This window comes from Suillus paluster (genome assembly GCF_016628075.1).
Source record: "Suillus paluster strain FC165 chromosome Unknown EDB91scaffold_41, whole genome shotgun sequence".
Lineage (NCBI taxonomy): Eukaryota > Fungi > Basidiomycota > Agaricomycetes > Boletales > Suillaceae > Suillus > Suillus paluster.
In genome coordinates, this window is record NW_024537601.1 from 162,058 (window position 1) to 189,221 (window position 27,164).

The 27,164-nt window shown below is 49.4% G+C and overlaps 11 protein-coding genes across 11 annotated transcripts; 6 read left to right on the forward strand and 5 right to left on the reverse strand.

Moving 5' to 3' along the window:
• The first annotated feature begins 43 nt into the window (after positions 1–43).
• Positions 44–1,631, forward strand: EDB91DRAFT_543782 (uncharacterized protein). Its single transcript, XM_041327662.1, has 7 exons — positions 44–267; positions 325–368; positions 425–526; positions 576–845; positions 897–1,010; positions 1,061–1,079; positions 1,134–1,631. The coding sequence occupies exons 1-7, from the start codon at positions 142–144 to the stop codon at positions 1,200–1,202; spliced, it is 744 nt and encodes a 247-aa protein (XP_041175410.1). The 5' UTR covers positions 44–141; the 3' UTR covers positions 1,203–1,631.
• Positions 1,358–5,978, reverse strand: EDB91DRAFT_1143453 (uncharacterized protein). The gene is made up of 17 exons (XM_041319088.1): positions 5,707–5,978; positions 5,606–5,656; positions 5,505–5,558; positions 5,341–5,456; positions 5,157–5,289; positions 5,030–5,106; positions 4,809–4,976; positions 4,585–4,758; positions 4,194–4,532; positions 3,977–4,146; positions 3,779–3,923; positions 2,954–3,731; positions 2,141–2,905; positions 2,073–2,087; positions 1,884–2,019; positions 1,786–1,832; positions 1,358–1,736 (listed from the first exon to the last, which is right to left on the reverse strand). The coding sequence occupies exons 1-17, from the start codon at positions 5,831–5,833 to the stop codon at positions 1,645–1,647; spliced, it is 3,387 nt and encodes a 1,128-aa protein (XP_041175411.1). The 5' UTR covers positions 5,834–5,978; the 3' UTR covers positions 1,358–1,644.
• A 1,467-nt stretch (positions 5,979–7,445) lies between these two features.
• Positions 7,446–9,811, reverse strand: EDB91DRAFT_544005 (uncharacterized protein). The gene is made up of 8 exons (XM_041327664.1): positions 9,764–9,811; positions 9,305–9,698; positions 9,143–9,254; positions 8,937–9,083; positions 8,326–8,884; positions 8,131–8,271; positions 7,909–8,075; positions 7,446–7,854 (listed from the first exon to the last, which is right to left on the reverse strand). Exons 2-8 carry the CDS (start codon positions 9,430–9,432, stop codon positions 7,774–7,776), a joined length of 1,335 nt encoding a protein of 444 aa, XP_041175412.1. The 5' UTR covers positions 9,433–9,698; positions 9,764–9,811; the 3' UTR covers positions 7,446–7,773.
• A 582-nt stretch (positions 9,812–10,393) lies between these two features.
• Positions 10,394–13,344, forward strand: EDB91DRAFT_1329708 (glycosyltransferase family 66 protein; the record flags this gene model as incomplete). The annotated part of the gene is made up of 10 exons (XM_041325329.1): positions 10,394–10,659; positions 10,714–10,731; positions 10,779–10,815; positions 10,870–11,069; positions 11,122–11,351; positions 11,409–11,594; positions 11,644–11,851; positions 11,902–12,716; positions 12,769–13,169; positions 13,216–13,344. Exons 1-10 carry the CDS (start codon positions 10,502–10,504, stop codon positions 13,342–13,344), a joined length of 2,382 nt encoding a protein of 793 aa, XP_041175413.1. The 5' UTR covers positions 10,394–10,501.
• Positions 13,345–13,661: 317 nt separating this feature from the next.
• EDB91DRAFT_1337530 (uncharacterized protein) lies at positions 13,662–14,983 on the reverse strand (the record flags this gene model as incomplete). Its single annotated transcript, XM_041325585.1, has 5 exons — positions 14,671–14,983; positions 14,529–14,581; positions 14,313–14,477; positions 14,129–14,271; positions 13,662–14,001 (listed from the first exon to the last, which is right to left on the reverse strand). Exons 1-5 carry the CDS (start codon positions 14,882–14,884, stop codon positions 13,662–13,664), a joined length of 915 nt encoding a protein of 304 aa, XP_041175414.1. The 5' UTR covers positions 14,885–14,983.
• A 237-nt stretch (positions 14,984–15,220) lies between these two features.
• Positions 15,221–15,805, forward strand: EDB91DRAFT_1250242 (uncharacterized protein; the record flags this gene model as incomplete). Its single annotated transcript, XM_041323201.1, has 3 exons — positions 15,221–15,325; positions 15,375–15,417; positions 15,471–15,805. 3 exons carry the CDS (start codon positions 15,221–15,223, stop codon positions 15,803–15,805), a joined length of 483 nt encoding a protein of 160 aa, XP_041175415.1.
• Positions 15,806–15,817: 12 nt separating this feature from the next.
• On the forward strand, positions 15,818–16,604 carry EDB91DRAFT_544075 (uncharacterized protein). The gene is made up of 2 exons (XM_041327665.1): positions 15,818–16,154; positions 16,208–16,604. Exons 1-2 carry the CDS (start codon positions 15,985–15,987, stop codon positions 16,521–16,523), a joined length of 486 nt encoding a protein of 161 aa, XP_041175416.1. The 5' UTR covers positions 15,818–15,984; the 3' UTR covers positions 16,524–16,604.
• A 1,085-nt stretch (positions 16,605–17,689) lies between these two features.
• On the forward strand, positions 17,690–19,061 carry EDB91DRAFT_1143477 (thioredoxin-like protein). Its single transcript, XM_041319089.1, has 6 exons — positions 17,690–17,926; positions 17,988–18,026; positions 18,078–18,194; positions 18,244–18,420; positions 18,479–18,701; positions 18,755–19,061. Exons 1-6 carry the CDS (start codon positions 17,792–17,794, stop codon positions 18,859–18,861), a joined length of 798 nt encoding a protein of 265 aa, XP_041175417.1. The 5' UTR covers positions 17,690–17,791; the 3' UTR covers positions 18,862–19,061.
• EDB91DRAFT_1143483 (MATE efflux family protein) lies at positions 18,997–21,285 on the reverse strand. Its single transcript, XM_041319090.1, has 11 exons — positions 21,046–21,285; positions 20,861–20,980; positions 20,517–20,810; positions 20,178–20,469; positions 20,041–20,129; positions 19,965–19,991; positions 19,777–19,916; positions 19,646–19,726; positions 19,550–19,598; positions 19,384–19,497; positions 18,997–19,336 (listed from the first exon to the last, which is right to left on the reverse strand). The coding sequence occupies exons 1-11, from the start codon at positions 21,212–21,214 to the stop codon at positions 19,170–19,172; spliced, it is 1,542 nt and encodes a 513-aa protein (XP_041175418.1). The 5' UTR covers positions 21,215–21,285; the 3' UTR covers positions 18,997–19,169.
• A 339-nt stretch (positions 21,286–21,624) lies between these two features.
• Positions 21,625–23,559, forward strand: EDB91DRAFT_1143485 (arginase family-domain-containing protein). The gene is made up of 9 exons (XM_041319091.1): positions 21,625–21,805; positions 21,854–21,969; positions 22,026–22,381; positions 22,436–22,607; positions 22,672–22,771; positions 22,825–22,892; positions 22,944–22,998; positions 23,047–23,177; positions 23,227–23,559. The coding sequence occupies exons 1-9, from the start codon at positions 21,667–21,669 to the stop codon at positions 23,284–23,286; spliced, it is 1,197 nt and encodes a 398-aa protein (XP_041175419.1). The 5' UTR covers positions 21,625–21,666; the 3' UTR covers positions 23,287–23,559.
• Positions 23,560–24,221: 662 nt separating this feature from the next.
• EDB91DRAFT_1143490 (amino acid/polyamine transporter I) lies at positions 24,222–26,822 on the reverse strand. The gene is made up of 12 exons (XM_041319092.1): positions 26,414–26,822; positions 26,272–26,356; positions 26,131–26,224; positions 25,994–26,070; positions 25,887–25,941; positions 25,671–25,840; positions 25,501–25,611; positions 25,398–25,451; positions 25,097–25,344; positions 24,839–25,044; positions 24,580–24,782; positions 24,222–24,523 (listed from the first exon to the last, which is right to left on the reverse strand). The coding sequence occupies exons 1-12, from the start codon at positions 26,552–26,554 to the stop codon at positions 24,387–24,389; spliced, it is 1,581 nt and encodes a 526-aa protein (XP_041175420.1). The 5' UTR covers positions 26,555–26,822; the 3' UTR covers positions 24,222–24,386.
• Positions 26,823–27,164: the final 342 nt, after the last annotated feature.

Genomic DNA, 27,164 nt, shown 5'->3' on the forward strand with positions numbered 1-27,164 from the left:
AGCACCTCGAGGCTCGAGCAAACGAAGCTTCTGCGAGGTACATAGAATTTCCGACATCTCTTGAACGTTAACTGTCGCTTAAGTTTTTTCTACCTGGCAGCATCCCTTGAATTACTAAGTCTTCACAGCAGTAGTTACAAGATGAGCTGGGTCTCTGGCACGCAAGCTGATCTACAAGCACTGCTAAACGTCACGGCGGATTCCCTGGCAGAGCACTGCGGGCTGACTGGCGATCAGCAGGAAAATTCGCTGTCTCTCGAACGACAAGTTCGTATCTCACTGGCAGCATTGTCGTCTCCGCCGTTCTCATATGCACTACATTAGCTTGGTTTGCTTCAAAGGAATCCATCCCAAAGCATAATCAACTCGTGCGTTCAGCAGCCAAGTTGCCCAGATTCTTGGCTGAATTATAAACTTCTGTCAGAGAATTTTGCGCCAAGTATCTTCCTGCTCTTGTGGATGCCTACAATACACAAGATACAGCATTCAACGTACCCATGAGAATGCTCAATGCTGTTACTCACCTGTAAACTCTCTTCGACTCATGTGTCCCACTCCATTGAATAGTTTTCTAGGCCATACTTTGCCAGGTTTCTGTTAACCACAGCTAGATCGTCGATTTGTAAGGCTCAAGCGCATCGCATGGTCACCATGTCTCTAGACCCAGCAGATCCTGTGTTCGTCGTAGAAATGTGTCAGTTTCTCTCGACCCTCCTTGCCCTGCAAGGCACAAATTCCGTCAGCGAGGAAGATAAACAAGTGCTCCTTCCAAAACTGCGTCAGTGGAGCAGGAAGTACCAGAAGCAACAGATCACGCGCTGCCTCAAGCAGCTCGAGGGCGATCCGTGAGTTGCTTGTTTCGTCGTCAAGAAAGATGGTGACATAACCCGCTCAAGGGAGACAACGCTCATGGCAGATGGCCTGAAACAACATTGTGAAAGGTCTCTCAACGAATGTGGCTTTGAAGGTTGTGGGAAGTCCGGAACCTCAAAGCTCTTGCAGTGCTCGCGGTATGATCTCATTCTTATTCTTTAGTTCACCCGGCCTCACTACGCCACAGGTGCAAAACAGCTGTTTATGCAAGTACCTGACCATCTATTTCTCGTATCTGTCTCACCCTGCTTTACCCACAGTGCGACCGCGACCATCAGAAGAAATCATGGCCGTTACATAAACCAACGTGTTTTCAAGCGGTCTTTTGAAGCACATTCATGTGCTTGGACTTAGTGTCACTCTTCGCCACCACCAAGAAATTTCTCTGTGTGGCTGTGAATTCAGGATAACCCGCAAAAATATCTTTTGGCCTTCGTTTCGTCAACTTACAGCAAGCAACCTTTGATAATGCATCGAATAGGCAAAGAAATAAATTTAATACAGCTAGCCCTCGCATACATGAACATTCGTCTGCACGCATATAAGCACGGAAAGCAGCCTCAGAGGATGATAGGCCCATTAATGAGCCCATCTGACGTAGCCATATCAACATCGGCAGAACCTTGCCCCTTGATGGAACCAGATATTGAAACCTCTGTCGTGACTTCTTCTATTTCATGAGCAACCAGATCTGCGGCTGTTTCCATCTCTGCCATGGCGCGCCTGCAAGCAACGTTTTCTTGTGAAATAGATGAGGGATGAAGAGAGCACCTACTGAAAGGCATCCTGACATTGTTTCTTAATCTTGTGTGATTTCCACTTTTGGAACGCAGAATTTGGCGCAAGTAGAACAGTGTCGACCTCTACGGGGCAAATCAGCGGTGACAGACGCAAAATGCTGTCAGCACCTACCACGTTCCTCACCCAATAATAACACATTGCCCGAATGGGCCCATGTCCTATTCAGATAAGTATCAGCCAATTCCGACTGTTGAATTTGGAAGATGTACCATGACGATGTAGTGTCCCAAAATTGTACGAGATAACGCGTACCATCCTCCGCTCGAGGCTTCTTCTTCCTGACGTCCTCTGGGATCTTTGCGTCATCTTGTTCCCAAACAACTCCGGGCCACCATGGATACGTGTCTAATGTGAAGTTACATCAGCACGGGTCTGTCAGGGTTCATCTAGGGACCGACCTGCTTTGGCCCAAACTGACAAGGAACACTCGTTAAAAGAGAGTACATGCGACTATCATCCAACGTACCAAGAGTGCCACCTTCTAACCGTTTGCCCGGTGTAACAAGCGCCGGTCCCTTGGTAATGAGAATGGCTGGCAATTGACGCGATACTACTGCCTTGGATGTGGTCTTCTTTCCCTGCGTCGTAGGCTTCTCATTAGTATCATCTTCCCTATCGCTATCCAGTTCGCTCAGAGCAGATAATTCAGATACGTCATCTTGAAGAGTCTCGAGCTTGGCTGTCGGAACGCCTTGCACAGTTGCGCTCGCTGCTGCTGCTGCTGCCGCTGCCGCCTTCTTTTCCGCTTTCCGCTGCCTTGCTTTCTCCCGCCGAAGTTTGGGCGTGTCCAGCTCCTCCACGACAATTTTCCCATTCTCGACATTGATCTTCGTGTTTGGTCGAATGGGGATCTTGGCTATCCGTGCTTCTAACTCTGATTGCGTCTCCTCCCTCTCTTCCTCCTCCAACTCTGTGGCCTCCGGTCGGTGGGGTTGAACTTCTAGTTCGTGTTCGGGTTCTGGCTGCAGTCGTATCTCTGTTCCTTCCTCCTGGTGCTCCTCTGGGATATCGACAACTATAGATGTTTCTGTCTCCACATTGATGCCAAGGCCCAAATCTGCCTGTACATCCATGTCAGGAAGAACAACACTCGCCTGAGACGTTCCCTCAGGCTCGACATCCATCTCTGCTTTCTCTTCCACAGACAAACCAGAAGGTCCAGGAATCTCGTCTAGAGTCTGATTCTCCGATGCATTTGTGCTGAACACAGACAATCTTGACGTCCCACGATCTTTACGACAACAATCAGCTAAAACGACAGAAAAATAGATCGACTTACCCATCTTCTTTTTCTTCGGTGGAAGCGGGGCCCTCTCCATAGGCTGGCGTCCACCCCTTCTCTGTCCCGACGGTAAAATCCATCCTGCATCGAACATTTTGAATAACCCCTGACTGTCGACATCCGTGACCATGGGTGGCGTTTCTGCTTGTCCAGGCATTGTGCTCTGCCGGCGTCGTTTCTTCGGTGGTTCAGTAGATACACTCTGATCGGCCTCAGTTGCAGGGGTTGTTCCAGTTTCGTATTCGGCGGTAGATTGAGATTCGGGTTCGAAGCCAGCCTCAGCCTCGAATGCTGCAGCTGCTGCAAGAGCTCGGCGGGTTCGCGGGGCACGGAAACCTGGAGAGGAGTCCAGAATACCGGGTTCACTGGACTTGAGCAGACGCTTCTTTTTGGACACCTTGGGCTTGGCAGGTGGCGGGGGAGATGGAGCTGGGGGAGGAGGCGGTGGAGGCTTGATGTGTGGAAGTTCGAAACTGAAGAGTGACGAGAGGGGATCAGCGTCAAGAATAAGATTGATGTCATCCTGAATGTCTTGAGTTGACGTAAGTAACTGGAGTGTCTCTATCAAAGGCTCAAGATCTCCTATGGACGTCTGGGAGAGAACGGAGGGGTCGGAGGGGTCAGGGGTCGCGAGGGGCGAGTGACTATAGGCGAGGGGAGTGAGTTCCTGAAGGATGGGTTGACTGCTAATTTGCATTCTTTGAGCAGTCTTGTAAAACGATGTGCCAGGCTTGTTGTACAAAATTGCATTAGACAACACTAACTCGACGTCACTCTGCGAGATGTTAAATGGAAGGTAAAATTATCCCCAGTAAGGCTCACCTTGAAATCCTCGAGGTCCCAGTACTCGTGACGGTCGAGCTTCGCATCAATGGCATCCCAGGTCATGGGCTTTTTCACGACGTCATAGTAGTCAGGGACCTCAGTCCTCGACACGGGATGCTTGAAGAGACCGTGGCGATCAAGACTGATGAGATATCAGGGAAATGATCCAATATAGTGAATGGGAACACTGCTTACGCAAGGACCTTCTCAAATGCAAGCTGCAGTGGTGTTTCGTGAGGGAAAAGTGCAATCTCGAGCACTTTCTGGATGCTCTCAGTCTGGGCAAGCTTCCGGCTCTCGCGCCTGCGAGTTTGTAGCGTCAAATCGCGGACAGACTCAAGATCTTTGCGCAAAAGCTTCAAATGCTGTACGAATATCAGCTATTGCGGAAGGAACAGAAACGCAAACGAACCTCTAGTTTCACAGTCTTCTCTTCTTCCGTCTGCACCTTTCCTGCGTTTGACGCTGTCCATGGTTCGAGATGTAGTCTCTTCAACAGTGGTGCCCCTCGCCTCGCCTCACGCTTCAAGCTCCAGTATTTACACACCATGTATACAAATTCGTTTTTCTTGCGCACATTGACCTTGGTGATGTAATTCAAGATGCGTTCGACGATGATATGAGGCACAAGCGGTGGACCGGTCTTGTAAGTCTTGGCATATGCACGGGCAGACTTAGACAGCTTGGAATTGGGACTGGCCATCTGGCCATCTTGTGCAAGAGCTTTGAGGCGAGCATCTTGCTGTTCTTTCTGGAAAAAGTAGGATGAGTTGTTTGAATAGGAAGGGGGCGGCAATGCATACGGGAAGGTGCTTCTCACAATAGCACGCCAGTGTCCCAGGTTCAGATCCCTGCGAGCTCTTCATGGGCATGAGTAACCTTTCCTTACGGGCGCAGGTTGTATGGAAGGCCAGGAAGCATGAGTTCTTCGTGCATTGAATGCATGCACCCTCGCGAATGCCACATATTGAACATTTCTGGAATGGATGGTCAATGAATTGGACGAGCATGAGGCGCAGGAACTCGCCAATTTCCAACGTTGCTTCGGAATTTTGTCAGATCCGGTGATAGGCTCCATGAATACCTCGTTTGCCACCCGCGTCTCGGGTATCCAAATGGCACACAGAAGATGGGCCCAGTCACCGAAGACCGTTTGTTTGAACGCTCCCCCTTCGTTGGGGCATAGTATGCATGACTGAAGACCAATTGGTAAAACAAAAATGCATGCACTTTCAATATCATGCTCACCACTGGATTCTCCGGCGAGACCGTGCACTTGCGACATAACCACTGGCCTTCAGGTATGTATGGTACTCCATAACAATCTGTTAATACATGAGTGAAAAAAGCCGTTTCTAAGTTACAGGGCATATACCTTGATGAACAGCCAGGTTGCAACCGTCGCAAAATACAATAGCATTACTATTTTCTCCCTCAGAATCGTCACAAATAGCGCAAGTTGAATCCTCAGAAGGCATGGCATAATCAGATTTAGGTATATTCTTGGTCTGTGTAGTGGCAAAATGAGAGGAGACTACACATGGTACAGAAGGGCATACCAAATCGAAGTACTCTTTCTCCAGGCGATCCATGATAATCTCAAAGGTCTCGTACGAGACCACATTTAGTTGATCCTTCTTCCTTTCAATGTTCACCGCGTCAAGCCATTCCTGATCTGCTCCAACATATTAAGAAGGCGAAGGAGAGGAAAGAACGTGCCCACCTTGGTCGTCCATGTCATATTCAACCTGAATAGCGAGATCTTTCTCGAGAGGCTCTATGTTACATCAGCTGGAGATCTTTATTACACGTGGACACGCTCACCAATGTGCCGAATGTAATGATCCGGCTTCAAGAATTCGGCGAAGTCATTGTCTGCAAAGTAGTTAGCTAAAGTGGTTTGACAGCGCATGTACGTGGCATACATCCGTAAGATCTGGCTTGAAGGTCGTGCACCCCAGCAGGTTGATTGATATCATCATCCTGAACGACAACAAATGACACTTTAGGCAGTGGTACTTGAGCAGCAGGGGATTTGAAGCCGCGGGCCATGCCGGGGTAAACGGGGAACGAAAAGCAAAAAGTCGAGATTCCCAAACTACCGCTCAATAATGCGTATCGGTTTTGAGTCGCTTAATCTGCAAAGCGAGGGGAAAGAACGAGAAACATATTCAATTGTCGATGTAGATGCCCTATGTGATGCTAGAGCGTAACCGTGACCTGACACATCATGTGACATCGGTGTGACCTCCGAGCCCAGCGCGTTTCGCCTTGATTGTCAGGCTCCCTGTCTCATTATCAGCCATCCATATTATTGAAGTTAGTCCGATCTACTGTGCAGAATGTGAATTCGCTGATTTCCATCCGGCTTTGGAGCTTGCAGAGATGGTCCCTATCTACGATGATTAGTCTTCGATGCTGCCTGGGCGGCCTAGTACACCACCAGACCGCTATTATGGCGGAACAGAGTCAAGGTGCCGACAATCGATAGAGAGTATCCGATTCGCTGATCCGCGAAATGGTTCCAATAGTTCGCGCTTGCACAGCTAGATTATCAGCTACGTATGACTGACAAGCGATTTGTCCCGACGGAGGATGACTTTCGTGTGCCCTGCAAGGTGGTCCAGGGACGCCAAGTTGCGACTCCGGAGTCCTAAGATATTGCACAGGTATGCATCAATGGGGTCACACGTGTGGAATTTACCAACACCGTACGCGCTATACGGGTATGCCAAGGGTCTTACGTGGTTTCTCAGTTCCTTACATCTAAACTTTCCTCGAAGGACTCCTGCACACGAGGACTCCTTATCGGAGAGAATGCCTGACAAGACTGACGTGCTGATCATTCTTCCATCGGAGCTTCCAACCACAGATGAGAATCAAGTGAGGCTTGGCAGGCCAGTGTATAGGACTTTGAATTTTCAAGGTCGGTTGCCATTCCCATGGCGAACAAGTCGCGAGACGTACACATCCATCCGTATCACCTTCTCTCATCTCAGATCACCAATACAGAGCTGAGAAAGCACAGCCTGTGCAGTTTGGAGGCGGTGTTAATTCAGACCTGTATTCACGCCATCCCTGGATCTTGCCCAGTATCTCCAACCTTGAGCTGAAGTTACTAGACGCGATCCTGGTAGGACTGTAGGAGTCAGCGAAGATATTGGATTTTGAAACCTGACAGAAGTTGATATTGAGTTGTTCATGCATACAGGCGATGACACAGCCTATAGAGGCAATACCCTTCAGCCAAAGCCAGCATTATCTGCTCCAACGATCCAGGCAAAGTCTGAAGGGTACATGAATGTCAAATAAGAACACCATGTTGAGCCGGAGCTCGTTACAGACATTTGGCCAGAAGCCATCTGCCTTACACGGACTCGATCAATCTTGGCGGAAGTGTAGCTGCAGAAATGCACGTTCCAGTTGAGCTTCTGTAAGGAAAAATTCAGTTTCCCTATTCATGGAAACGTCCCTCAAGTAAGTCTAAGACTCGCAACGCTCAGATCGAAACGCTGACATACGCCAGCTCTTGGGCGAAAGCTTGTTCAACACCGCAGTCTGGTTTTGTCACTCCCACTCGAGCGCAGTTGTAGTCCCATGACTTTGGTAAACTTCCAATGCTTTTTGGGTACTGTGGTCAGGTTGTAATCGAATTTCCCATAACTTAACACCAGAATCATGATTCTATCAAGTATATGAATACAAATTCGCGCCATTTGACCTATTACACATGGGCATTATAACATGGGCGAAAATTTGTACAATGCGTTCAGTCGTTAGTGGGTATTCAATATACAGTGTGGGGATATCCATAACTGTTCAGTAGTCTGGACTTGGTAAGGTTTTCCATTAACCAAGGCCAATTTTGTACATGCGTCAGAGTTGTTGACCTCCCTGTCATACGACTCGATCTACCCGAACGCCCACGCGTTCCAGGGGAGATGACCAGCATCTTGCGACATGACATCTGCCATCGACTCCGAGGAGGACAATTATGGTACCGCCTTCAGACGATCGTTTGCGCATAACGTTTCTGCAAACACCTTGAAGTCTGCCTTCGATGAACGCCCCGGCTGCATGTCGACTAATTAACATGATTGTCCATGGCTGAAAGATCTATTACCTACCTTGAGGGCATAGATCACAACCTCGTCCTTCGGTTCCTTCCCCTCAACGGCAACCTGCTCCATCAGGACGACCCGGAGAATATTTTCTCCTGCATCATAATGGCACCGCACTGCGGGCCGCAAGGCTACATTCATTGATACCTGGCCCAGGGGGTCACGTCTGAATACTAATGCACCGCACCGAGATCAAAAGCCGATATCTGGTAAGGAAGATAGACTTACGCAGGCGTTCGCGCTCGTTCTGCGTCAGGACTTTGATGTGCCCATAATTACCATCCGTGAACTCTTTGCGCCCGCGCTTTATGTAGAGTTTGACGCCTTTAAGCTCTGCGGAGACGGATTCGTCTTCTTCACCGGTTACAACTAGTGATACCATAGATTAATTAAACGGGCAATTTGCCGAATGCGGTTACGTACGAGAGGATGCTTTAGGTACTGTCGATGCCTGCGCACGGTCCCCTAGAGCACTGGCTGAAAACGACTCAGCATCGTTTGGAGACGGTGAGGGGGCATTATCATTCGGACACGGTGCAGGCGCGTTTTCAGCAGGCAAGTCTGGAGTACGAGATTCGCCGCATCGCCAAGCAGGTGTGGAAGTCGACGTCGAAGACGGGAAGGGAGTATTGGAATACTTAGTGAAAGGAGACTTGGTGTTTGTGAAAGTTGAGAAAGCAGTCGCATTTGGCTTAGGAGTGACTAAGTTTGCGAAAGGGGAAAAAGCAATCGCATTCGGTTTAGGAGTGCCTAGGCTTGCGAAAGGTGAGAAAGCAGTCGCATTTGGCCTGGGAGTGACTGGCTTGGGAGCCGTAGGTGGCGGCGTAACGGGGCGAGGCTCGCTAGGTTCATTGGGACTCAATGATTGTGACCGACTCTCAGTATGCTTTGGTCGTGGCTCAACCTCTTCCGTCTGTGGTTCGGCCGGCTGGACATTTTCGTTATCAATGGTAACCGGTGGAGTATGTGCTTCTGGAGTGGGCTACAGAAGATTAATTTGAGTCATGCCCGGTCAAATTGAATCTTAACTTTACCTCATTAGCGCTTGTAGCGACTTCTGCGACTTGCTCGGTCCCGTCTTGAGCAGCTATGGACACTTCCTGTCGCACAGTTGGTTCAGGATGGGGTGCCGCGTTCTGCGCCTCTTGACACAAAGGAGGTGGAATGACAACTTCCCACTCCTAGTAGAAATTGCTCAACAAATGAAGGAACAGTATCATCGTCTTCGATCAAAACTTACTTCCTCCTCGTGGTCGATAGGAGGCGTTCTGCTCCTTTTGACAGGTCTCTCCTGTTCCCCTTCGGATTCGGCATCAGAGTCATCGAGCTTACGCTTGAGAGACTTCTCCTCGCTGAGCCCGAGTTATGGATTACTACTACTTGGCTGGGTTGCGTGACTCACGGTTCGACATCGACGTGGCTAGGTTGCGCGCCCAGGGAGGAGGCTCTACGAGCACAAGCGTAGCCGAAAGTGGCCGCAAAGGTCGCGATCCCACAAAACGCGACCTGGAATTCGGTGATGGGGAGCATGATTTGGTCAATCTGCGGATAACCTAAAATGGATTAGGGTACGAAAACACCCGTAAGGCTGGATAATTGTGTATATTGCTCAGTCACCAGGACGTGAGTATGGTGGCTCTGCTATTGAAGAGATGCAGGATGAAGAGAGCTGAAAGAAAAGTAGAGAACCTCGTTCAAAATCTGGTAGCGCTTATGAGGGGTGCATGCTGCGCCTCGAGGCTTCCGCACGTCTGCCTAAGATAGAAGGTTGATGAGAAACACGTGTTGAACTAGCACTGTTGTAGGAATTCCATCAGTACATGGCGCGTTCTAATGGTGTTGTCACTGCCTTATGACGCACCGAAGGTGATTAGGGTAACGGTTCGTTATCGAGGCGGAGGGTAGTGTATACTGTACTACCATGAAGTTCCGGCAGGGCGGTGAGTGCACTGCTAGCGCGTTTGACCTGGGTGCAAATACTAGATCCGAGCGCGTTGCTCAGCGTCTGATGCAGCACGCATAATCTATTAAGCTGTGTTTCAAGCCAGGCTGATTCAACGAGTATTCCGTATCTCGAGGTGAACGTCTGTGTTATTCCTCCCACACTGTTTGCGGGACCGGTCACCGCAGGTATCGCTTTACTGATAGATTAAGGGCATGGTGCCAAAATCTACCTGGCGGGTAATATATGGTGGACGCCACGGTAGAATCCCTAGACCTCGGTCATTGGAAAAGTGGTACCGACAGCCAGTTGCACTCATAATTCGTCCCGTGCGCTGCCCAGCGGTTAGATTTCAACCGAGGTCCAAGCAAGCATCGCGCTACTACGAGCAGCGCACATAAGCCAAGGGCCTCAGTAGCATATGAATAGTAGTAATGAGTAACTTCTAAGTAGTGGTACTGAGAAGACGGTGTGCTGCGAGATGGATCGACCCTCCACGGAGGGGTCAAAGTCCGCATTTATGATTGGACACGTCGACTTTCAATTTCGCAGTTCCAACTGCTTGCAAGGAGGTGCAGCTCATATCCCGGTCTCTTCATTTTCAACCCTGCCAAAAGACAGTCAACGACAGTCCACAATACTTACTAGCTAGCGGCCATGCCGGCCGCCTACCCGCTCCCTTCTGACTTGTCTCCTACAACCGTTAGCAATACCGCCTCCCTCCTCCGCATCATTGCGCTTGCTCTCATATCAGGCGCTGCTATTGCCTCTCGTCTCTTTGCTGTTATTAATTTTGAGAGTATTATTCACGAATTGTACGTGCAAGCATATACGAATATCTCGTGACTAACACAACGAACTATTTCCAGCGATCCATGGTTTAACTAGTAAGTAGACTTTCTGTGTTCATACGCGCGCTCAGCCCATTTTACAGTCGCGCAACGAAGGTTCTTGCCTCGCAAGGCTTCTATGTGAGCACGACGTTTAGATTCTTCCACTAACACCTCACAAGTCGCGTTGTCCAGGAATTCTGGAATTGGTTTGACCCAACCGCATGGTACCCCCTTGGACGTGTAGTCGGTGGAACAATCTATCCCGGTCTTATGGCAACCAGTGGTGTAATTTACAACTTGCTCCACGCACTCAATCTTCCTGTCGATATCCGCAACATTTGCGTCCTCCTAGCTCCAGGTTTCAGCGCCTTGACAGCTTGGGCTACATACATGTACGTGCGCTCCGCACTCAATTATGCCAGCCAATTTATGATCATTTGCTAGGTTTACGAAAGAAATGAAAGACGAAAGTGCTGGTCTTCTTGCAGCCGCGTTCATTGGCATTGTGCCGGGCTACATCTCCCGCTCCGTCGCAGGCTCATACGACAATGAGGCAATCGCCATCTTTTTGCTCATGTTCACCTTCTTCGCATGGATCAAGGCACTCAAGCAGGGAAGTGCTTTTTGGGGCACAATCGCCGCTGTTTTTTACTTCTACATGGTCGCTGCATGGGGTACGTCGTCATAATCATAATTTGTTTGAAGTCCAGACTCTGACAACAATGTCACAGGTGGGTATGCATTCATCACAAATATGATCCCTTTACATGCCCTCGTCTTGTTGCTGATGGGTCGCTTCACGAGCCGGCTTTATGTCGCGTATTCGTCCTGGTATGCGATTGGCACATTGGCCAGTATGCAGGTCCCCTTCGTTGGCTTCCAGCCCGTTCGTACTAGCGAACACATGGCTGCACTCGGTATGTTCCTTCTTCATGTTCCTTACCTTCCTATTTTATACCGTTCCAGGCGTGTTCGGTCTTTTGCAGATAGTTGCTTTTGCGCAACTTGTTCGCGCCCACGTTTCTTCGAAGCAGTTCCAGGAATTGTTGTTCGCCGCAGTCATCTCTCTTGGCTTGATCGGCTTCTTTGGAATTATCGGCCTTACTTACAAGGGCTGGATTGCCCCTTGGACTGGGCGATTCTACTCCCTGTGGGACACAGGCTATGCCAAGAAGTATGTGGAGATACCTGTGGACATTCCTACATTGCTGACCAGACGCCCAGGTACATCCCCATCATTGCCTCAGTCTCCGAGCATCAGCCTACCGCATGGCCCTCGTTCTTCATGGACCTGCACTTCCTGATTTTCCTCTTCCCGGCTGGCGTAGTGCTGTGTTTCCGTACACTGAGGGACGAGCACATCTTTGTAATCATCTACGCGGTCGTTGCCAGCTACTTTGCAGGTGTGATGGTTCGTCTGATGCTTACCCTCACACCGGTTGTCTGTGTATCTGCTGCTGTGGCACTCTCGACACTCATGGATACGTACTTGGACCCTACCGAACCAAGTCTTGAAGATGACAAGACTGAGTCCTCAAGTATTCCCTCCACCACTGCAACAAGTGGTCCATCTACCACGACTCCCGCTACTCCCGCCACCAGCAAGAAGGCGAAAAAGAACAAGGAGAAAGAAAGGGAAAAGGAAGCCTCTGCATCTGCTGGCGGTGTCTTGGGTGAACTCGTGTCCAATGTTGCCACCTCTGCTGTAGCTGCCAAATCTGCCACCACTGCCGAGAAGGGCATCTTCGGTATGGACACGCGCTTTGTCGTTCTTTTGAACGCCCTCGGGCTGCTCCTCTTCTTCGTCGTGCACTGCACATGGGTGACTTCTAATGCATACTCCTCGCCATCCGTCGTGCTCAGCTCGTCGGGTCCCGACGGAAGCAAGAACCTCATTGATGATTTCAGGGAGGCATATCACTGGCTGAGGCAGAACACGGCAGAGGATGCAGTTGTCATGAGCTGGTGGGACTACGGCTACCAGATTGCAGGAATGGCGGATCGCCCAACATTGGTGGACAACAATACCTGGAACAACAGTAAGTTTCTCTCATATCGGACGACCCTGATTGACGCTGACGTATGCAACAGCACACATTGCGACAGTGGGCAAGGCCATGGCGTCGCCCGAGGACATCGCTTACCCCATCCTGCGCAAACACGATGTCAGTTACGTGCTCATCATTTTCGGCGGGCTGATCGGGTACAGCGGCGATGACATCAACAAGTTCCTCTGGATGGTACGTATCGCACAAGGCGTCTGGCCTGATGAAATTCAAGAGCCAAATTACTTCAACCGTGGCGAATACCGTGTGGACAGTGAGGCAAGCCCGGCGATGCGCGACAGTCTGATGTACAAGATGAGCTACTACCGATTTGCGGAGCTGTTTGGTGGTCAGCAGGCCGTGGATCGTGTGCGGGGGCAGCATGTTCCTATCCAGGGCCCAACGTTGGACTACCTTGACGAGGCATATACGTCGGAAAACTGGATCGTGCGTGAAGTGATTAGTTTGCGATATTTGGCTGAATGTGTTCTAGGTTCGCATTTATGAAGTGAAGAAGGACGATGTGCTTGGACGTGACTTGAAAATCGCGAATGCGTTCGATCAGGGGAAGAAACGCAAGCGGACAAAACCCGTGTCGAGAAGGAAGGCCATCAGTGCTTGAGAGGGAGTCATAGTTAGGTGAATGAGATGCAGAAAATACCTCGAAGCCTCTAGAACGATATCTTTGGCGCATAGATCGTACCCCTGCGACCTGTAATATTGTAGACCTTCTCGAGATCTGCTGCCCTCGCGCATTCAATCGAATTCCTCGTCTCATCGCGTGCACTATTCAAACGCACATCCCAGCGCTACGTCAGTGTGCTTCCGATGCTAACACGCTGACATTGACAGCAGTAGGCAACCATCACGACTGTAATCTCGATGCTACTGTATGATAGGTACACACTCGGATACCTGGAACTTTCATACTTGAAACTACTAGCCGTCCATCGGGTCACCGGTGAATCCTTTTTGAACCGGATCCCCACCATCAAACACGGCTCTAAAGATGAAGGTCATATCGTCCCGTTCTGGGCCTGCTTTCAAGACTAGGATACTTTGACTCATGTCGTCCTTTGCCGAGGTGTGGGCAGCCCAATCGCCGCGGTCCCTAACACGATTCCGGTGCAACAGCAAATGGAGTGCTGTAGGTCGGCTGACAATGGGTAGCCAATGCTGTCGGTCTTTTGAATTGAGAGCGGCCAATGCCTGCTTGGCCATATTGCTCACAAAGCCACAAATCATCGCCAGCTTGTTTCGAGCTATGTCCAGAAGGACTCTGTTATGAATTCGGTTAATCGCAGTGTGGTCCTAAGTCCAATGTGTTAGCGACAACTTTAAAAATAGAGATATAAGAGAAACAAATTCACTCCCACAGTTGTCTGCTGTAATTCATCAATTTGAACCTGCCCCCTCGGCCACCTGTTTTCTCATGCTGCTGCAAGGCAACGTTATTGGCCGTCTGCTCCTGCATGTCCTGCTGCAAGGCAAGAACCTTCGACATTAGGTCACCATCATCCATAGTGTACCACGGGATGTCTGGACGTCCCTGATTATAGCGCTCGCCCACAGTGATCTACCAAGACTGACCTCGTTTTGGACGTTTTTGTCGATTCTTTTTTCTTCTTCTTCCTCTTCTAGTATGAGTCTCGCTCCCGCGAGGTCTGCTTCCAGCTTTGAATCCAGCGTATCCATGATGAGGCTGCCTTTGGTAGATACAACAACTATTGGCCGGACAGCTTGATGACGAACCATCTGATGGTGTGTAAGCAAGTGAAGACGGCGGACCGATGAGGTCAACCTCACCGGGGCATTTGCAGAGTCGGAGACGCGGCGGGGGACACGGGTGTCCTCCTTGCCTAGATAGCAATGTCCTACATAGGGTAGTACACCCCAACAGGACAATAATTTGACCAACAAAAAAGCAAGTTAAGTTGTTGTCCACAACCTTGAGTCCATACCAGATAAACTTTGGACCAAAATGGCATTTGTGACAGATAGTGGTAGAGCACCCCAACCTTCTTGAGCATTTCTGCTGTTGCCTTTTGTTTTACTTCCTCGATGGTAGTATTTCTAAGCAGATCCATGGTGGTCCGCAAGTTGTCCTCTGTGTAGAGGACATCAATAGGGGTATATCTCAGCGCTTGGTCAGCGCCTGTCATTTGTTTTCTTCCAATCAACTTCCAGTCGGTAAGCGTTGAATTGAAGTGTTTAAACACAAAGCTTCTATTTTCTCTAGCTGCGCTCCTGGTGCCATTCCCTGCAAAAGTGTCTGCAGCTGTACTCCCTCCTGACACCAAGGTCAAGATGTTAGACCCAAAAGGTTTTCGGGGGCTATGGGGAGTAATGTAGGTAACCTTCGGCTCTCCTCACGGTAGAATTGATCGCTCTCATTCAACCAGAGGACGAGCATGGTTGCGTCTGTCGCCCCGTGGTGCGGGGTGAGTTACAGAATTATTGTTCAACTGACTGAACGTGCACATCAGTATTGTCAAAGAATGGCTCCCGAGTACAGCAACGCCGCTGAGAACTTGAGTCCACTCATCCTATTCTATGCAGTGGGCTGCGATGCCGAGTTGAACAAGCAGTTATGCAGAGAACAGGTGCGCATCACATTGGCCTTCGACGCAGTCATATCTGACATTCATTCAGGGTGTTCAAGGGTTCCCAACTTCGCTCAACGTCTTCCCTCGTGGTAGCCTAGTTCCGTCTGAGCCGTGCGGCTCTGGCGAATGCACTTCTGGCCAGCTCATCCGCTGGGCCTCGCGCTCCGTGCCCAACAAAGTAAAACTCCACCCGCACATCTACAACATCCCAGTGTGACTCGAAAAGGGTTGGCTCTCAACTTGATCTCCTGGTGGCCCCGTGTGACCCCGCGCCTCCCTACAGACCTCCCAGGCGTCGTTATTTTAAATAAGGACAAGAAGCTCCCGCTACTCTGGGAGGTCCTTGCGAATAATTACTGCAAGAGGATGACGTTTGGCTATCATACAAACCCGGATAGTGCGTTTGCGTCATCGTTGGGGTTCCCTACGACTGTCGAGGGAAGGACGTCATTGGGTCAGCGTGCCGGTCTTGTATGAAGGTGAGTGCTTTTACGTATACAGCTTTGATTACTTGTCAGAAGTGATTACTCAGGAATGACAAAGCAAAGGTTCTAGTCTCTAAAGGCTTCTATGTGAGCACCACGTTTATGGTCTTCTACTAACACCTCACAAGTCGCGTTGTCCGGGAATTCTGGAACTGGTTTGACTCAACGGGCATGGTACCCCCTTGGATGTGTAGTTGGTGGAACCATCTATCCCGGTCTTATGGCAACCAGTGGTGTAATTCACAACTTACTCCACGCACTCAATCTCCCTGTCGATATCCGCAATATTTGCGTCTCCCTAGTTCCAGGGTTCAGCACCCTCACCGCTTGGGCACATACTTGTACGTGCGCTCTGCACTCAATTGTGCCAGTCGATTTTAAGATTATTTGCCAGGTTTACGAATGAAATGAAAGATAAAAGTGCTGGTCTTCTTGCAGCCGTGCCGGACTACATCTCCCATTCCGTTGCTGGCTCATACGATAATGAGGTAATCGCCATTTTTTTTTTGCTCGTGTTCACCTTCTTCGCATGGATCAGGGCACTCAAGCAGGGAAGTGCTTTTTGGGGCACAATCGCCGCTTTTTTTTTTAACTTCTACATGGTCACTACATGGGGTATGCCGTCAGCGAGTCCAATCATCAAAGCCACAAATCATCGCCAGCTTGTTTCGAGCTGTGTCCAGAAGAACTCTGCTACAAATTCGGGTTGATTGCAGTGCAGTCCATTGTGCTAGCGATAACTTTAAAAATAGAGATATAAGAGAAACAAATTCACTCCCAGCATTGCTTGCTGTAATTCATCAATTTGAGCCTAGTTCTCGGCCACTGCAATCCCAAGTTCCTGCACTCGGACCTCGTCATTGGCCGCATCTGCTCCTCAAGTTTCTGGAATTGGGCCTCGTCATTGGCTCCCTGTCTTGCTGCCAGGCAACAACAAACTTTGACAGTAGGTCCACTTTATCGTCATCCATAGTGGTGGTACGTCTGCCCCTGATTATATAACATTGTCAGCACGACAATGGGAATTTGAAAACACTAGTACTGCGACGGCTCCTGATGCGGCTACTCCGAGTACAAGGTTGAGTCCATTTATTACAGTTCTGCCGACATACACAAGAGGCTTCCATGGTGTTTTCGGGTCGTTTGCTTTCGCATAGCTTCTCCGAGTCCGCGTCCTCTTTTCGAAAGCGCTTTCGGGAGTCCCCGCAGTTCGCCGCCACCATTCTTTGGGATTGGCTTGTCAGGGTTAGATCAGCTACTGGTGCTAGATTGCCCCTTGGACAGGGCGATTCTACTCCTTCTGGGACACATCTACGCCAAGAACCATCATGTGCACAACCCTCCATTAACTGACAGACGCTCAGGTACATCCTTATTATTGTCTCAGTCTACCCGGCGTAGCCCTCGATGGGGCACTTCCCGATTTCTATTTTCCCGGCGGATGTGGTGATGTGTTTCCGTACACTGACTCGGGACGAGTTCATCTTCGTGATCATCTCTGTGGCGCTCTCCTAAGTCATGAGTATCTACCTGGACCCTGCCCAACCGAATGTTGAAGATGACAAGGGTGAGTAGTAGATTGGTTGCAAAAACCTCCAGGACGACATCTCTACCACAAGGAGATCATGCAGCTGCAACCAAGTTGTAGTACTATAGACCTGCCCCAGAGCCGGCGCTACCTTCGTTTACTCCCTTCCTCGTCTCATTATACATACATATAACATACCAGCGCATGCGTCAATAAAAAAAGCCAGCGTCGGTTTGATTTCGATAGAATTATCAAGCAAGTGTGCCGCAAGTACTGTAATCATTCCGAGTGGGTACGTGACACGTCAGCGCTTCACCGACGCAGCCTGAGCGCGTTATGGCATATTTAGCAGTAACCATCCACGCTTTTCTTCGACTCGATATTCCTTCTCTATTGCTCGCCCGCTCCTCTATTTGCTAGCATTGGCAGTCACAGTTGAAGTGTTTTACAATGTTTCTGTCTCCTCCGAGTCTAGCCGCGCTCCTTGTGCTATTGCCCGCAATAGTGTCTGCAGCTATATTTCCTCCTGACACCAAGGTCAAGATGCTAGACCCGAAAGGTTTCCGGAAGGCTATGAGGAGTAATGTAGGCGACCTTAAGTCTCTCCTTAAGATAAAACTGATATTGATTGTTCTCATTCAACCAGAGGACGAGTGTGGTTGCGTTTGTCGCCCCGTGGTGCGGGGTGAGTTACAGAGTTATTATTTCGTTTCAACTGATCGACCATGCACACCAGCACTGTCAACGAATGGCTCCCGAGTACAGCAAGGCTGCTGAGAACTTGAGTCCACTAATCCCGTTCTATGCAGTAGACTGCGATGCCGAGTCGAACAAGCGGTTATGCGGAGAACAGGTGCGCATCACATTGGCCTTCGACGCAGCCATAACTGACACTCGGTCAGGGTGTTCAAGGATTTCCAACGCTCAAAGTATTCCCTCGTGGTAGCCAAGCTCCGCCTGAGTCGTACGACTCTGGCGAACGCACTTCTGGCCACCTCATCCGCTGGGCCTCGCGCTCCGTGCCTAACAAAGTAAAACTCCTCCCGCAGATCCACGACATCCCAGCGTGGCTCGAAAAGGTTTGGCTTTCAACCTGATCTCCTGGTGGCCCCATGTAACCCTGCGCCTCCCCCACAGAGGAGCGACCTCCCACGCGTCATTCTCTTGAATAAGGACAAGAAGTTCCCGCTGCTCTGGCAGGTCCTTTCGAATAATTACTGGAAGAAGATGGCGTTTGGCCATCATACAGACCCGGATGGCGCGTTTGCGGTATCGTTGGGGTTCCCTGCGACTGTCGAGGGAAAGACGTCGAAGGTGATTGTGTATCCAGCAGGGTCCAGCGTGCCGGTTTTGTATGAAGGTGGGTGCTTTTGCGGATTCAACTATGATTACTTGACAGAAATGACTACTCAGGGATGACAAAGTATGACCCGTTGACGAAGTTCTTTAGATCTATCTTGGATGGGTCAGCAGACTTCCTCCAAACATCGCCAGAGCAACCTGTCAGGGATGAACTGTAATTTACGTGGATCAACTTAAAAGTGTGTATTGACATCTTCTACTTCAACGTGTTTGGAGTCGCCCGCGGACTTGCATCAATCTCACACGGTGTTCGCCAAAGCTCCACATTCTCGTACTTTGGTCGGTTTGCGTGCTGACGGAAAGAAAACACATTTGATTATGATTCGTGTTCTATATTCTGCTTGACCACATCCTCTGCAGATATAGGAAGAGCGCTCATCACGCCTTCTATTGAAGTTTGAATTCGGAGCTTGTATCCCAACACGCGTTCTTTATCACTCCTTCACCTCTTGTGAAGTCTCTCAGGTCAATTCGTCAATCCGCCTTCCTGGCGTATCCGTTCAGCCAACACCCTTCGCTTTGCTTCTTCGGCGTTCCTCTTGATTCCTTTCTGTATCTCTCGGTCCCAGTTTGTCCCGAGCCATACCACACCATATTCAGATAGGCCTACTATGAAGAGGCCGATGACTTGACCTGCATGAGGATGAGCAGCAGTTTCGCAAGATGCACGGAATGCGCACCGATCCAAAGTCCCTGCAAGCCAAGACCGGCCTTGAATGCGAGGGTGATTCCGATCGGTAATGCAAGAATGTAGTATGCGACAAGGTTGAACATGGCGCCGAGGTGTTGTCGGCCTGAAAGCGCTGATAGGTGAGCTTCCTTTCACACCAAAAATTACTCGCCCACCTTGGCCGCGAAGGACGCCACCACAGGCATTCGCCAGACCGTCGGCGATCTCACGGGGTTTTCAATTTATGAGCGCCATACATGAAATGTGCTCACCTGAAATGAAGCAACTAGAGGCATTACTTTGCTGACAAGCCGGACAACATCTTCATCGTCGCTGAAGAGGTAACCAAATTTCTATCTGCCGTTTGGTATAAAAGCACGGTGCGGGACGATTGTTGACGTACATTTCTGGCTGCTAACATGACGATCATCACTGCGAAGCCAACGATGACGCTCAGAAGGGCAATAGCATGAGCTGTGTTCCTTGCGCCGATGGCCGTTCGTGCCCCGATCAGGTTTCCGATGCGATTTGAGGCAACGACCCCTGGGGAGACGTCAAACGCAGTAATGGTAATCGGATATGGACACTAACCAAATCCAAAAGGCAACGTGCATATGACTATGGACATGGTTAATAAATCATGAAGTGCATCAGGAAATATTCATACTTTGGTCGGTGGTCATGATGATAGACTGCGCCGCCAGTGAAAGCTCGCCGAGGCGACCGGCTGCAAGGGCTACTATTTCGAATGCAGCCCTGTTCAGAGTGAGTGGGACACCTTGATTGGGAGCAGTCGTGGCTCACCATTCTGTGCCTACCATTAAGATACCCGGGAGTGCCAACTTGAGGAATGCGACACAGCTCTCGATGTCGAAGACGGCTCTGGGTTGAAAACCACCCCATGTAGCATTTTGCTTGTGCGCAGAAGACATGTATGTCACCGCGATCAAGAGGAAAAATGCACACCAGTATGTGATGGAAAGCGCGACAGGGCAGCCAAGCATGCCCAGCGATGTATAATGGACCAGGAAAATATTGAGTGCGATATTGATCGGCGATACGATAATCAGTACGAAAGTAGCGGCTTTCATAATTCCTGCAGAGCTTGTAAGCTCATGGACGATCGGTTAACACACGCCTGACCTTGACATTGCAGGTATTTCTTGAGGGACTCGAAAGCGATATACCCAGGTGCGCCGAACAACAAGATGCGCAGAATATCCTGCACGTCCTTGCAAAGACGAGGAGGTTCTTTGATAGCCAACAACAGAGGCTCCATGAATACCCAGAGCACGCCGACAGGAATCAGAAGAATCCAGAGCAACACTACGCAACGTTGGAAATGCACGGACAGATCGGTAGAGTGACTTCCTCCGGTAAATGCCTGTGAGCCTAACGTATCAAGCGCTGATCCGCCTCCCAGTGCAATGCACCAGCCTATAGGACGTGGGATCATCCTTGCAAAGAGAAATAAGCGAGCTACTCGCCAGTAACGTAGGCCAACATCATCGAAAATGCAGCCGCAGAAAGTTCTTCTGCGCCCAGGCGGCCTGTGATCACGATCGACACTGTCTGGATAGAATTCTGTAAAATGTAGGACAAGATGACTGATGGACATGGTAGGGTCGTTAGCACATCCTCTCGACTCGTCGAGACCGACAATCTAGCCTACCAGGGATCGAATCAACGAGAAGGGAGGCCAGAAGGCGGGGTCCAGTCGATCGGTTCTCTCCTACCACTTCGGGAAGGTTCTGAAGGGAATAGTCGTTCAGTTGCTGCTGTGTGCGCTGAGCATTGGGGAGAAGGGGTGCCGTTTCGTCTAGGGATCTAGTACGTGACATGATGCGAGACTTGGTGAATAGTCGCTGCCAATTTACAGTGTTTATAGCAGATTCCGAGGCAACGGACTATTTAACCGTGAAGGACCTCGGATTGTCCCATGGCGATTCCCTTTCGAAATCCTCTGGGACAAGTCATATCCTTCTCAAAATGAGGCTTGCATCGTGTTTGATCTCATCTAGGGAGTATTTTTGTGAGCCGATTTTCCCGATGATTTCCATTTCACTTTCCCTGATAAGATTCATCTGGCAGATGGGGTCTTGCATTTCTGCCTCATGGCGGAAAACATTTTGCACCTGTCATGCTATCAAGACGGAACCACCATTCTTTTGTGACGTTCATTGCGTGATGACGAGTCATGAGATGCAAATTTTTTCCCGCAAGGAAAGCTTTTTAGGTGGCCGGATGCTCGTTGAAACTCACCAAGACTTACCCTCTAGAAATTTCCCCCGAGATGAAAACTCAAACTGCTACTCTCTTCGCTTTGGTGTTTGCTGCCGTGGGCCTTGCTCACGATCATCACCACGAAGAACAGATTCCTATGAATTATGTCAAATATCCCTACCAGGCCGTATATCCAGGCGATGATGAGGGTATATAATAAATTCCCCCCTGTTAACTGCCGCTCACCGGCAATGTAGTGACTGCGGACTCCATTTTCTCTGGAATTACTACATTTGCGAAGCTGCCATGGGTCCAGTGTCTTGGAAAGGACCGAGACACTACCTTTGACATCGCATTCGTTGGCGCTCCGTTTGTACGTCATTCTATCCTTGTTTATTCGAAAGGTTTTAATCGAGTGTTACTTCACAGGATACGGGGACATCGTACCGCCCGGGTGCCCGGTTCGGGCCTGCTGGTATTCGTGCTGGATCCCGCCGGCTGACTTTGTACGGAGGATACAACGTTCCCCTTGAGGTCAACCCATTCCTCGCGGGACTAAAAATTGTAGATTGCGGTGACATTCCAGTCACGCCTTACGACAACAAGTTTGCAATCAAGCAAATTGAAGGTGGGCACAAGGAGCTTCTCCACCGACCTACCTTTTCCCCGCTCGGCAACGACGCCCTCACCGGCAAGCCCCTCGTTCCAATTTCGCTTGACGGAAAACATCATCCACGTGTAGTCACACTTGGTGGTGACCACACGATTGTTCTGCCTTTGTTGAGGTTCGTTCGCTTCCAGCAGGTCATTTTCAACTAGTACTCAATGTTACGGCCCAGATCCATTCACTCTGCATATGGGCCAATTTCTGTCATTCACTTTGACTCTCACTTGGATACCTGGAAGCCCTCTGTGTTCGGAGGTGCCCCTTCCGATCAAGCCGCTATTAATCACGGCACCTACTTTTACTGGGCTAGTCAGGAAGGTCTGATTAAGAACGGAAGCTCTATTGCAAGTATCACTTTTCCTTACCATCAACCATCACCGAATACTTTGATCCTAGTTTGGAGTTTAGCATGGCGCTATCAGGACCACGCTTTCAGGACCAGCCGATTATGACAATGACGACGCCTCTGGCTTCCAACGAATCGAGGCACGTGAGATCGACACCATAGGTGAAAAAGGCTGGCCATTCATTGATGTTCATAATCTGACAGTCTCATTCTAGGCACCGACGGAATTATCAAAAAGATTCGGGAGACCGTCGGCGATCGACCGGTCTATCTATCCATTGATGTGCGTTAACATTTTATCTCACTGTTTGAGTTATCAATCAACTTATTACAGATTGATTCAATCGACCCCGCTTTTGCTCCTGCGACGGGCACCCCGGAAACTGGCGGTGAGTTTGTACCCTGATTATTTAGGCAATAAACTCAGCAATGGGAAGGCTGGTCTACGCGCGAGTTACGCACCATTCTCAGAGGCCTGGATGGTCTCTACATTGTCTCGGCGGATATTGTTGAAGTTGCTCCTGCATATGATACCAATGCAGAGCTCACGACCATGGCCGCGGCCGACGTACGTGATGCTATCAAACTTCTCCACCATTTTAACGCTGACTCCACAGGTGCTATTCGAGGTCATTAGCGTCATGGCCAAGACCCCCTTGGGTAAAGTTGCTAATTAGGTTGGGTGACTTATTCACCTCAGATCAGGTTAGCTGTTTATCCTTAGAGCAGTGAAATGGTTTCTTGATACTGCATGCAATTCGGTGTACATACTTATTTCCTACTTCATTTGAGATTTCATCTATGCATTATTAGTTAGTCTCGAATCAAATGCCGTTGGTCACAGAGTCATACTTGCATTCGCAATGTGTACGACATCGTTGGATAGGAATTCCTGATATCCAATCGCAGCCACGTGAGTCATCAATCATAGGGCACCCATACCATGGAGCTTTTTTTTCCTTCTTAAACCATTGTGAGCGTTGGAGGATCAGCAGTTTCTCTCCCAAAAAAGGAAGGTCATCAAGATCAAGCGCAACATAAGACTAATCTTCCACATACACGGAATGCCTCAGAACACTGAACCAATATAGTTATTCACTGCGGTCATGTAACACGTCGTAACGTGTACTGGAATCCATAATAGATAGCACTCAGGGCTGTGGCACGCCTCATTAATTTTTGCCATGCTTTCATATCCTTCCATGTGTCATGATGGATGTGGTGAACGTGGGTTCAATGATCCGAGTCAACCCCGTGCACGCGTTGCATTACGTACTGGCGCGCCCGGGCCTAAAAAATACTTGGCCGTCTGCAGCACACCGTGATTGATTTCAGTCAGGGCCTGCCGGGAGATACGTGAAGATCGCGAAAGTCCGTCAAAGTAAATTTTCCACTGCACACTCCACGCACATGTAAGTACCGTCATTGAATGCCTCAGTATACGTATAGGATAACAAAGTCAGAAGCATGGAGGCCCGTTCACCGGACGAAGCCACGGCATGACTGTTTAGTAAATTACTTACAGTCTGCCAATCTGGTAGAGCCTTGTCAATATCAACTTATTTAAATCGGTTAGCCTATCAGAATACAGGCGCAGGACTGTATGGATTCACTCCTGCACTGTTTCAATTGGATATTTTCTAGCAGGTAAATTTGCGGTTACTTCAAAGAGCCAAAATTTGATTATAGTTACATCTCTTGGCGCATCTAAAGACTGCTCCGAATGTGCTTCGGTAACGTAATCCCGTCGATACGACAATGAACTAAATATCACCTTTTAAAGCTCTTTCCCCTCTACAGACGATCTGGGATCATCAATGTTCTTGATCGGGCCATGGAACCACTTATGCGCTGAAACGACCCAAGAGATGGACGCAAAGAAGAAAACGCCCATGATAATTACGACAGCGTAATCTGTTCATCATGTCAGCGACCGAATCAAGCCCATCATAATCTGTCCATATACGCACTCATCCCCACCGCGGTGGCTGTTTGTGTGGGGGGGAAGACCAATAAGACCACAATGAAGCATACCCATGCGACAGCTATAATCCCAATAGGCATGTACCACTTTCCCAGGCTGAATGTGCCAGGGACCAATTTATCACGGCCCGATGTGATACGAAGGAAGATGGGTGTTGCATAAGACACATACAAGCCGATGACGGAGGCCCTAGAACGCGAAAAATTCCTGAGAATATAAATTTTACAAAGTGAAGTCCAATGTACCCTGCAAGGGATGATAGCGCTGCAGCGGAGAAGCCTAATAAGCCACAGACGGCAGCACCAGTCATGACCAACCAGACAGCATTTACAGGAGTTTGCGTGTGCTGATTCATCCGTTTCCACCAGCGAGAACCAGGAAGAGCGTTGTCCCTCGCAAAAGCGAAGACGACCCGAGACGCATCAACCCCCTGTGCAGCTCCCGTCACGAACTGATCAACCGATTATTCACGTGAAATCAGATGGAGAATTTTTGAGATATACCTGGACAACAATGATAAGACTCCATATTGCCAGCATCCCTCTTTTGCCAAGTACATCAAGAAAGAGCTGACCCATGGGAAGCGGCAAGGCACCAGTTAATAAATTGGACACTGAAGCCGTTGCAAAGGAGCACGCTATGAAGAGAAGCCATCCCAGCACTTGCGTCCCGAACACACCCACAAGGATTGCAATGGGTGCCGCACGCTGAGCGCCGGCTACTTCTTCAGCAATATGTGCAGCGGAATCATCTGGAGATTTATTAAGACAATAGTACATCCGCGTGCAATGACTGTCCACTCACAGCCCGTGAGCGTCCACATTGGAGCTGTGAAAGCGAGAAGGAAGGCCCATCCATCTGCACACGCGGTCCGTCAATACCCTTAGATGATACAGTTGGTGCTCACTGTTGCTCCATCCTGTGTTGTTCTCGAACATAGTGAAAGCATCCTTTGTGGATACTTTGTTGTCGCCAGAGCAGACAAATAATGCAATGATGGCGGCTATGGTCGTACCAACTATTTGGGAAAAAATGGGATCTGGAAGTTCACCTACACGATTGTAAACCAATACTTGCCGTTGACAATGACATAAAACAGATTTAAGCGGGCCAATACGTTCGTGGCAGCGGAGCACACCAGGCCATGGGTAAACAGAATGGCAAGCAATATGCCGTATGTAGCACCGGAGCTCAATATCGTTGCTCCGTCAGAGCTCACCGCAATTGCGGTAGTGATCATCTGTGCGCTATACAAAGTAAGCTACAGGAAGTGTACTGCTTGCATCAACGAACCAGGTAAAGTCAATGGAACACACGAGAGTAATTTGGCCCGTGATATTGGCCCATCCTGGGAACCACTTGGTGAGATGAAAGTTCAATTCAAAAAGCCTTTCGCCAACCTGTGATCCAGCTGGCCAATGCGGAGTATTTCGGAGGTGCAAGTTTGGCAGAAAAGTAATAGAGGCCAGCAGAAGTCCTAGACGAAGACGCGCATGTGAGGTCCCAAGTTGTTGCAGAAGGTGACAAATATATTTACGGCATTGAGGACACCAGCTCCGCCATTGAACACGCCACCGCCATCACAAAGAAACAGGGGATCAGCCATCCCCAGACCATTCCAACGTGACCACCTACGGACCTCGGCGTCACTCGTTGCTGCCAAATAGTGGGCACGCACCTGAGACCAATGGAAATGAGAATGTCGATGACACGGAAGCTACCACGCCCATGATTGAGAAGGCGAAAGCAATTGTTTCGATCATCTGGACAGAAGTGACTTGAATATTCACTTCACATGCAGGCGGCAAGGAGGGACTGACCGAGAACTCGCGCTTGAACTCAGCCTTGTAGCCAAGTTCAGCGAGTAGAGTATCGTCTGCATTACGTGGTGGAGTGGGATAGCCCTTCAAAACGCTGACAGTGTTGACGCTGAATTCACCCTGCTTCTCGCTGATCGACATTTTGAATCACGGGGACTCGACGCTAAAAGGGTACACTGGTCCTTACTCTTCTCGTACGGCAAATATACTAGTAAAGTTGGAGATAAGAACTTGGGCGCTTTCTAATCTTTTCCGTCAATGTCTTTCCCAGTGGCTCCGTGAAAAACACGGTAACTTGTTAAAAATATGCTTATCTCCTCAGTACTTGATCCTGTTGCCATGCACGAGGGAATTCTGATAACAAGAGGCACACGCTCGATGAAGTCAATTGGTAAACAGCTTCGATGAACGCATGTAGTAACTGGGTGCGCACACGGTACACGACGAAAGTCAAATACTACCTACTAAATGTGGACAGCCACTGTCAGGACGTCAGCCACTCATCCAAGTCATGTACCTGTGGTGTTTCAAATTCAATGTCCTAGATTCTGTGTGGATCTTCGGGCGAACGTCTGCAAATTGGGCGATTGCACAATGCAAACCCAGGTAAACCCTTGAATTCAGCTGACATGGTACTCTAGAGTCTAGAGTAATTCGAGTCGCTGTCTAGTGAATTTAAAGGCTTATCTTAGATCGTCTGCAAGTCAGCTTCTGGTTGTCTGTCATTGGCAAGGGTCATGGGACTGTACGT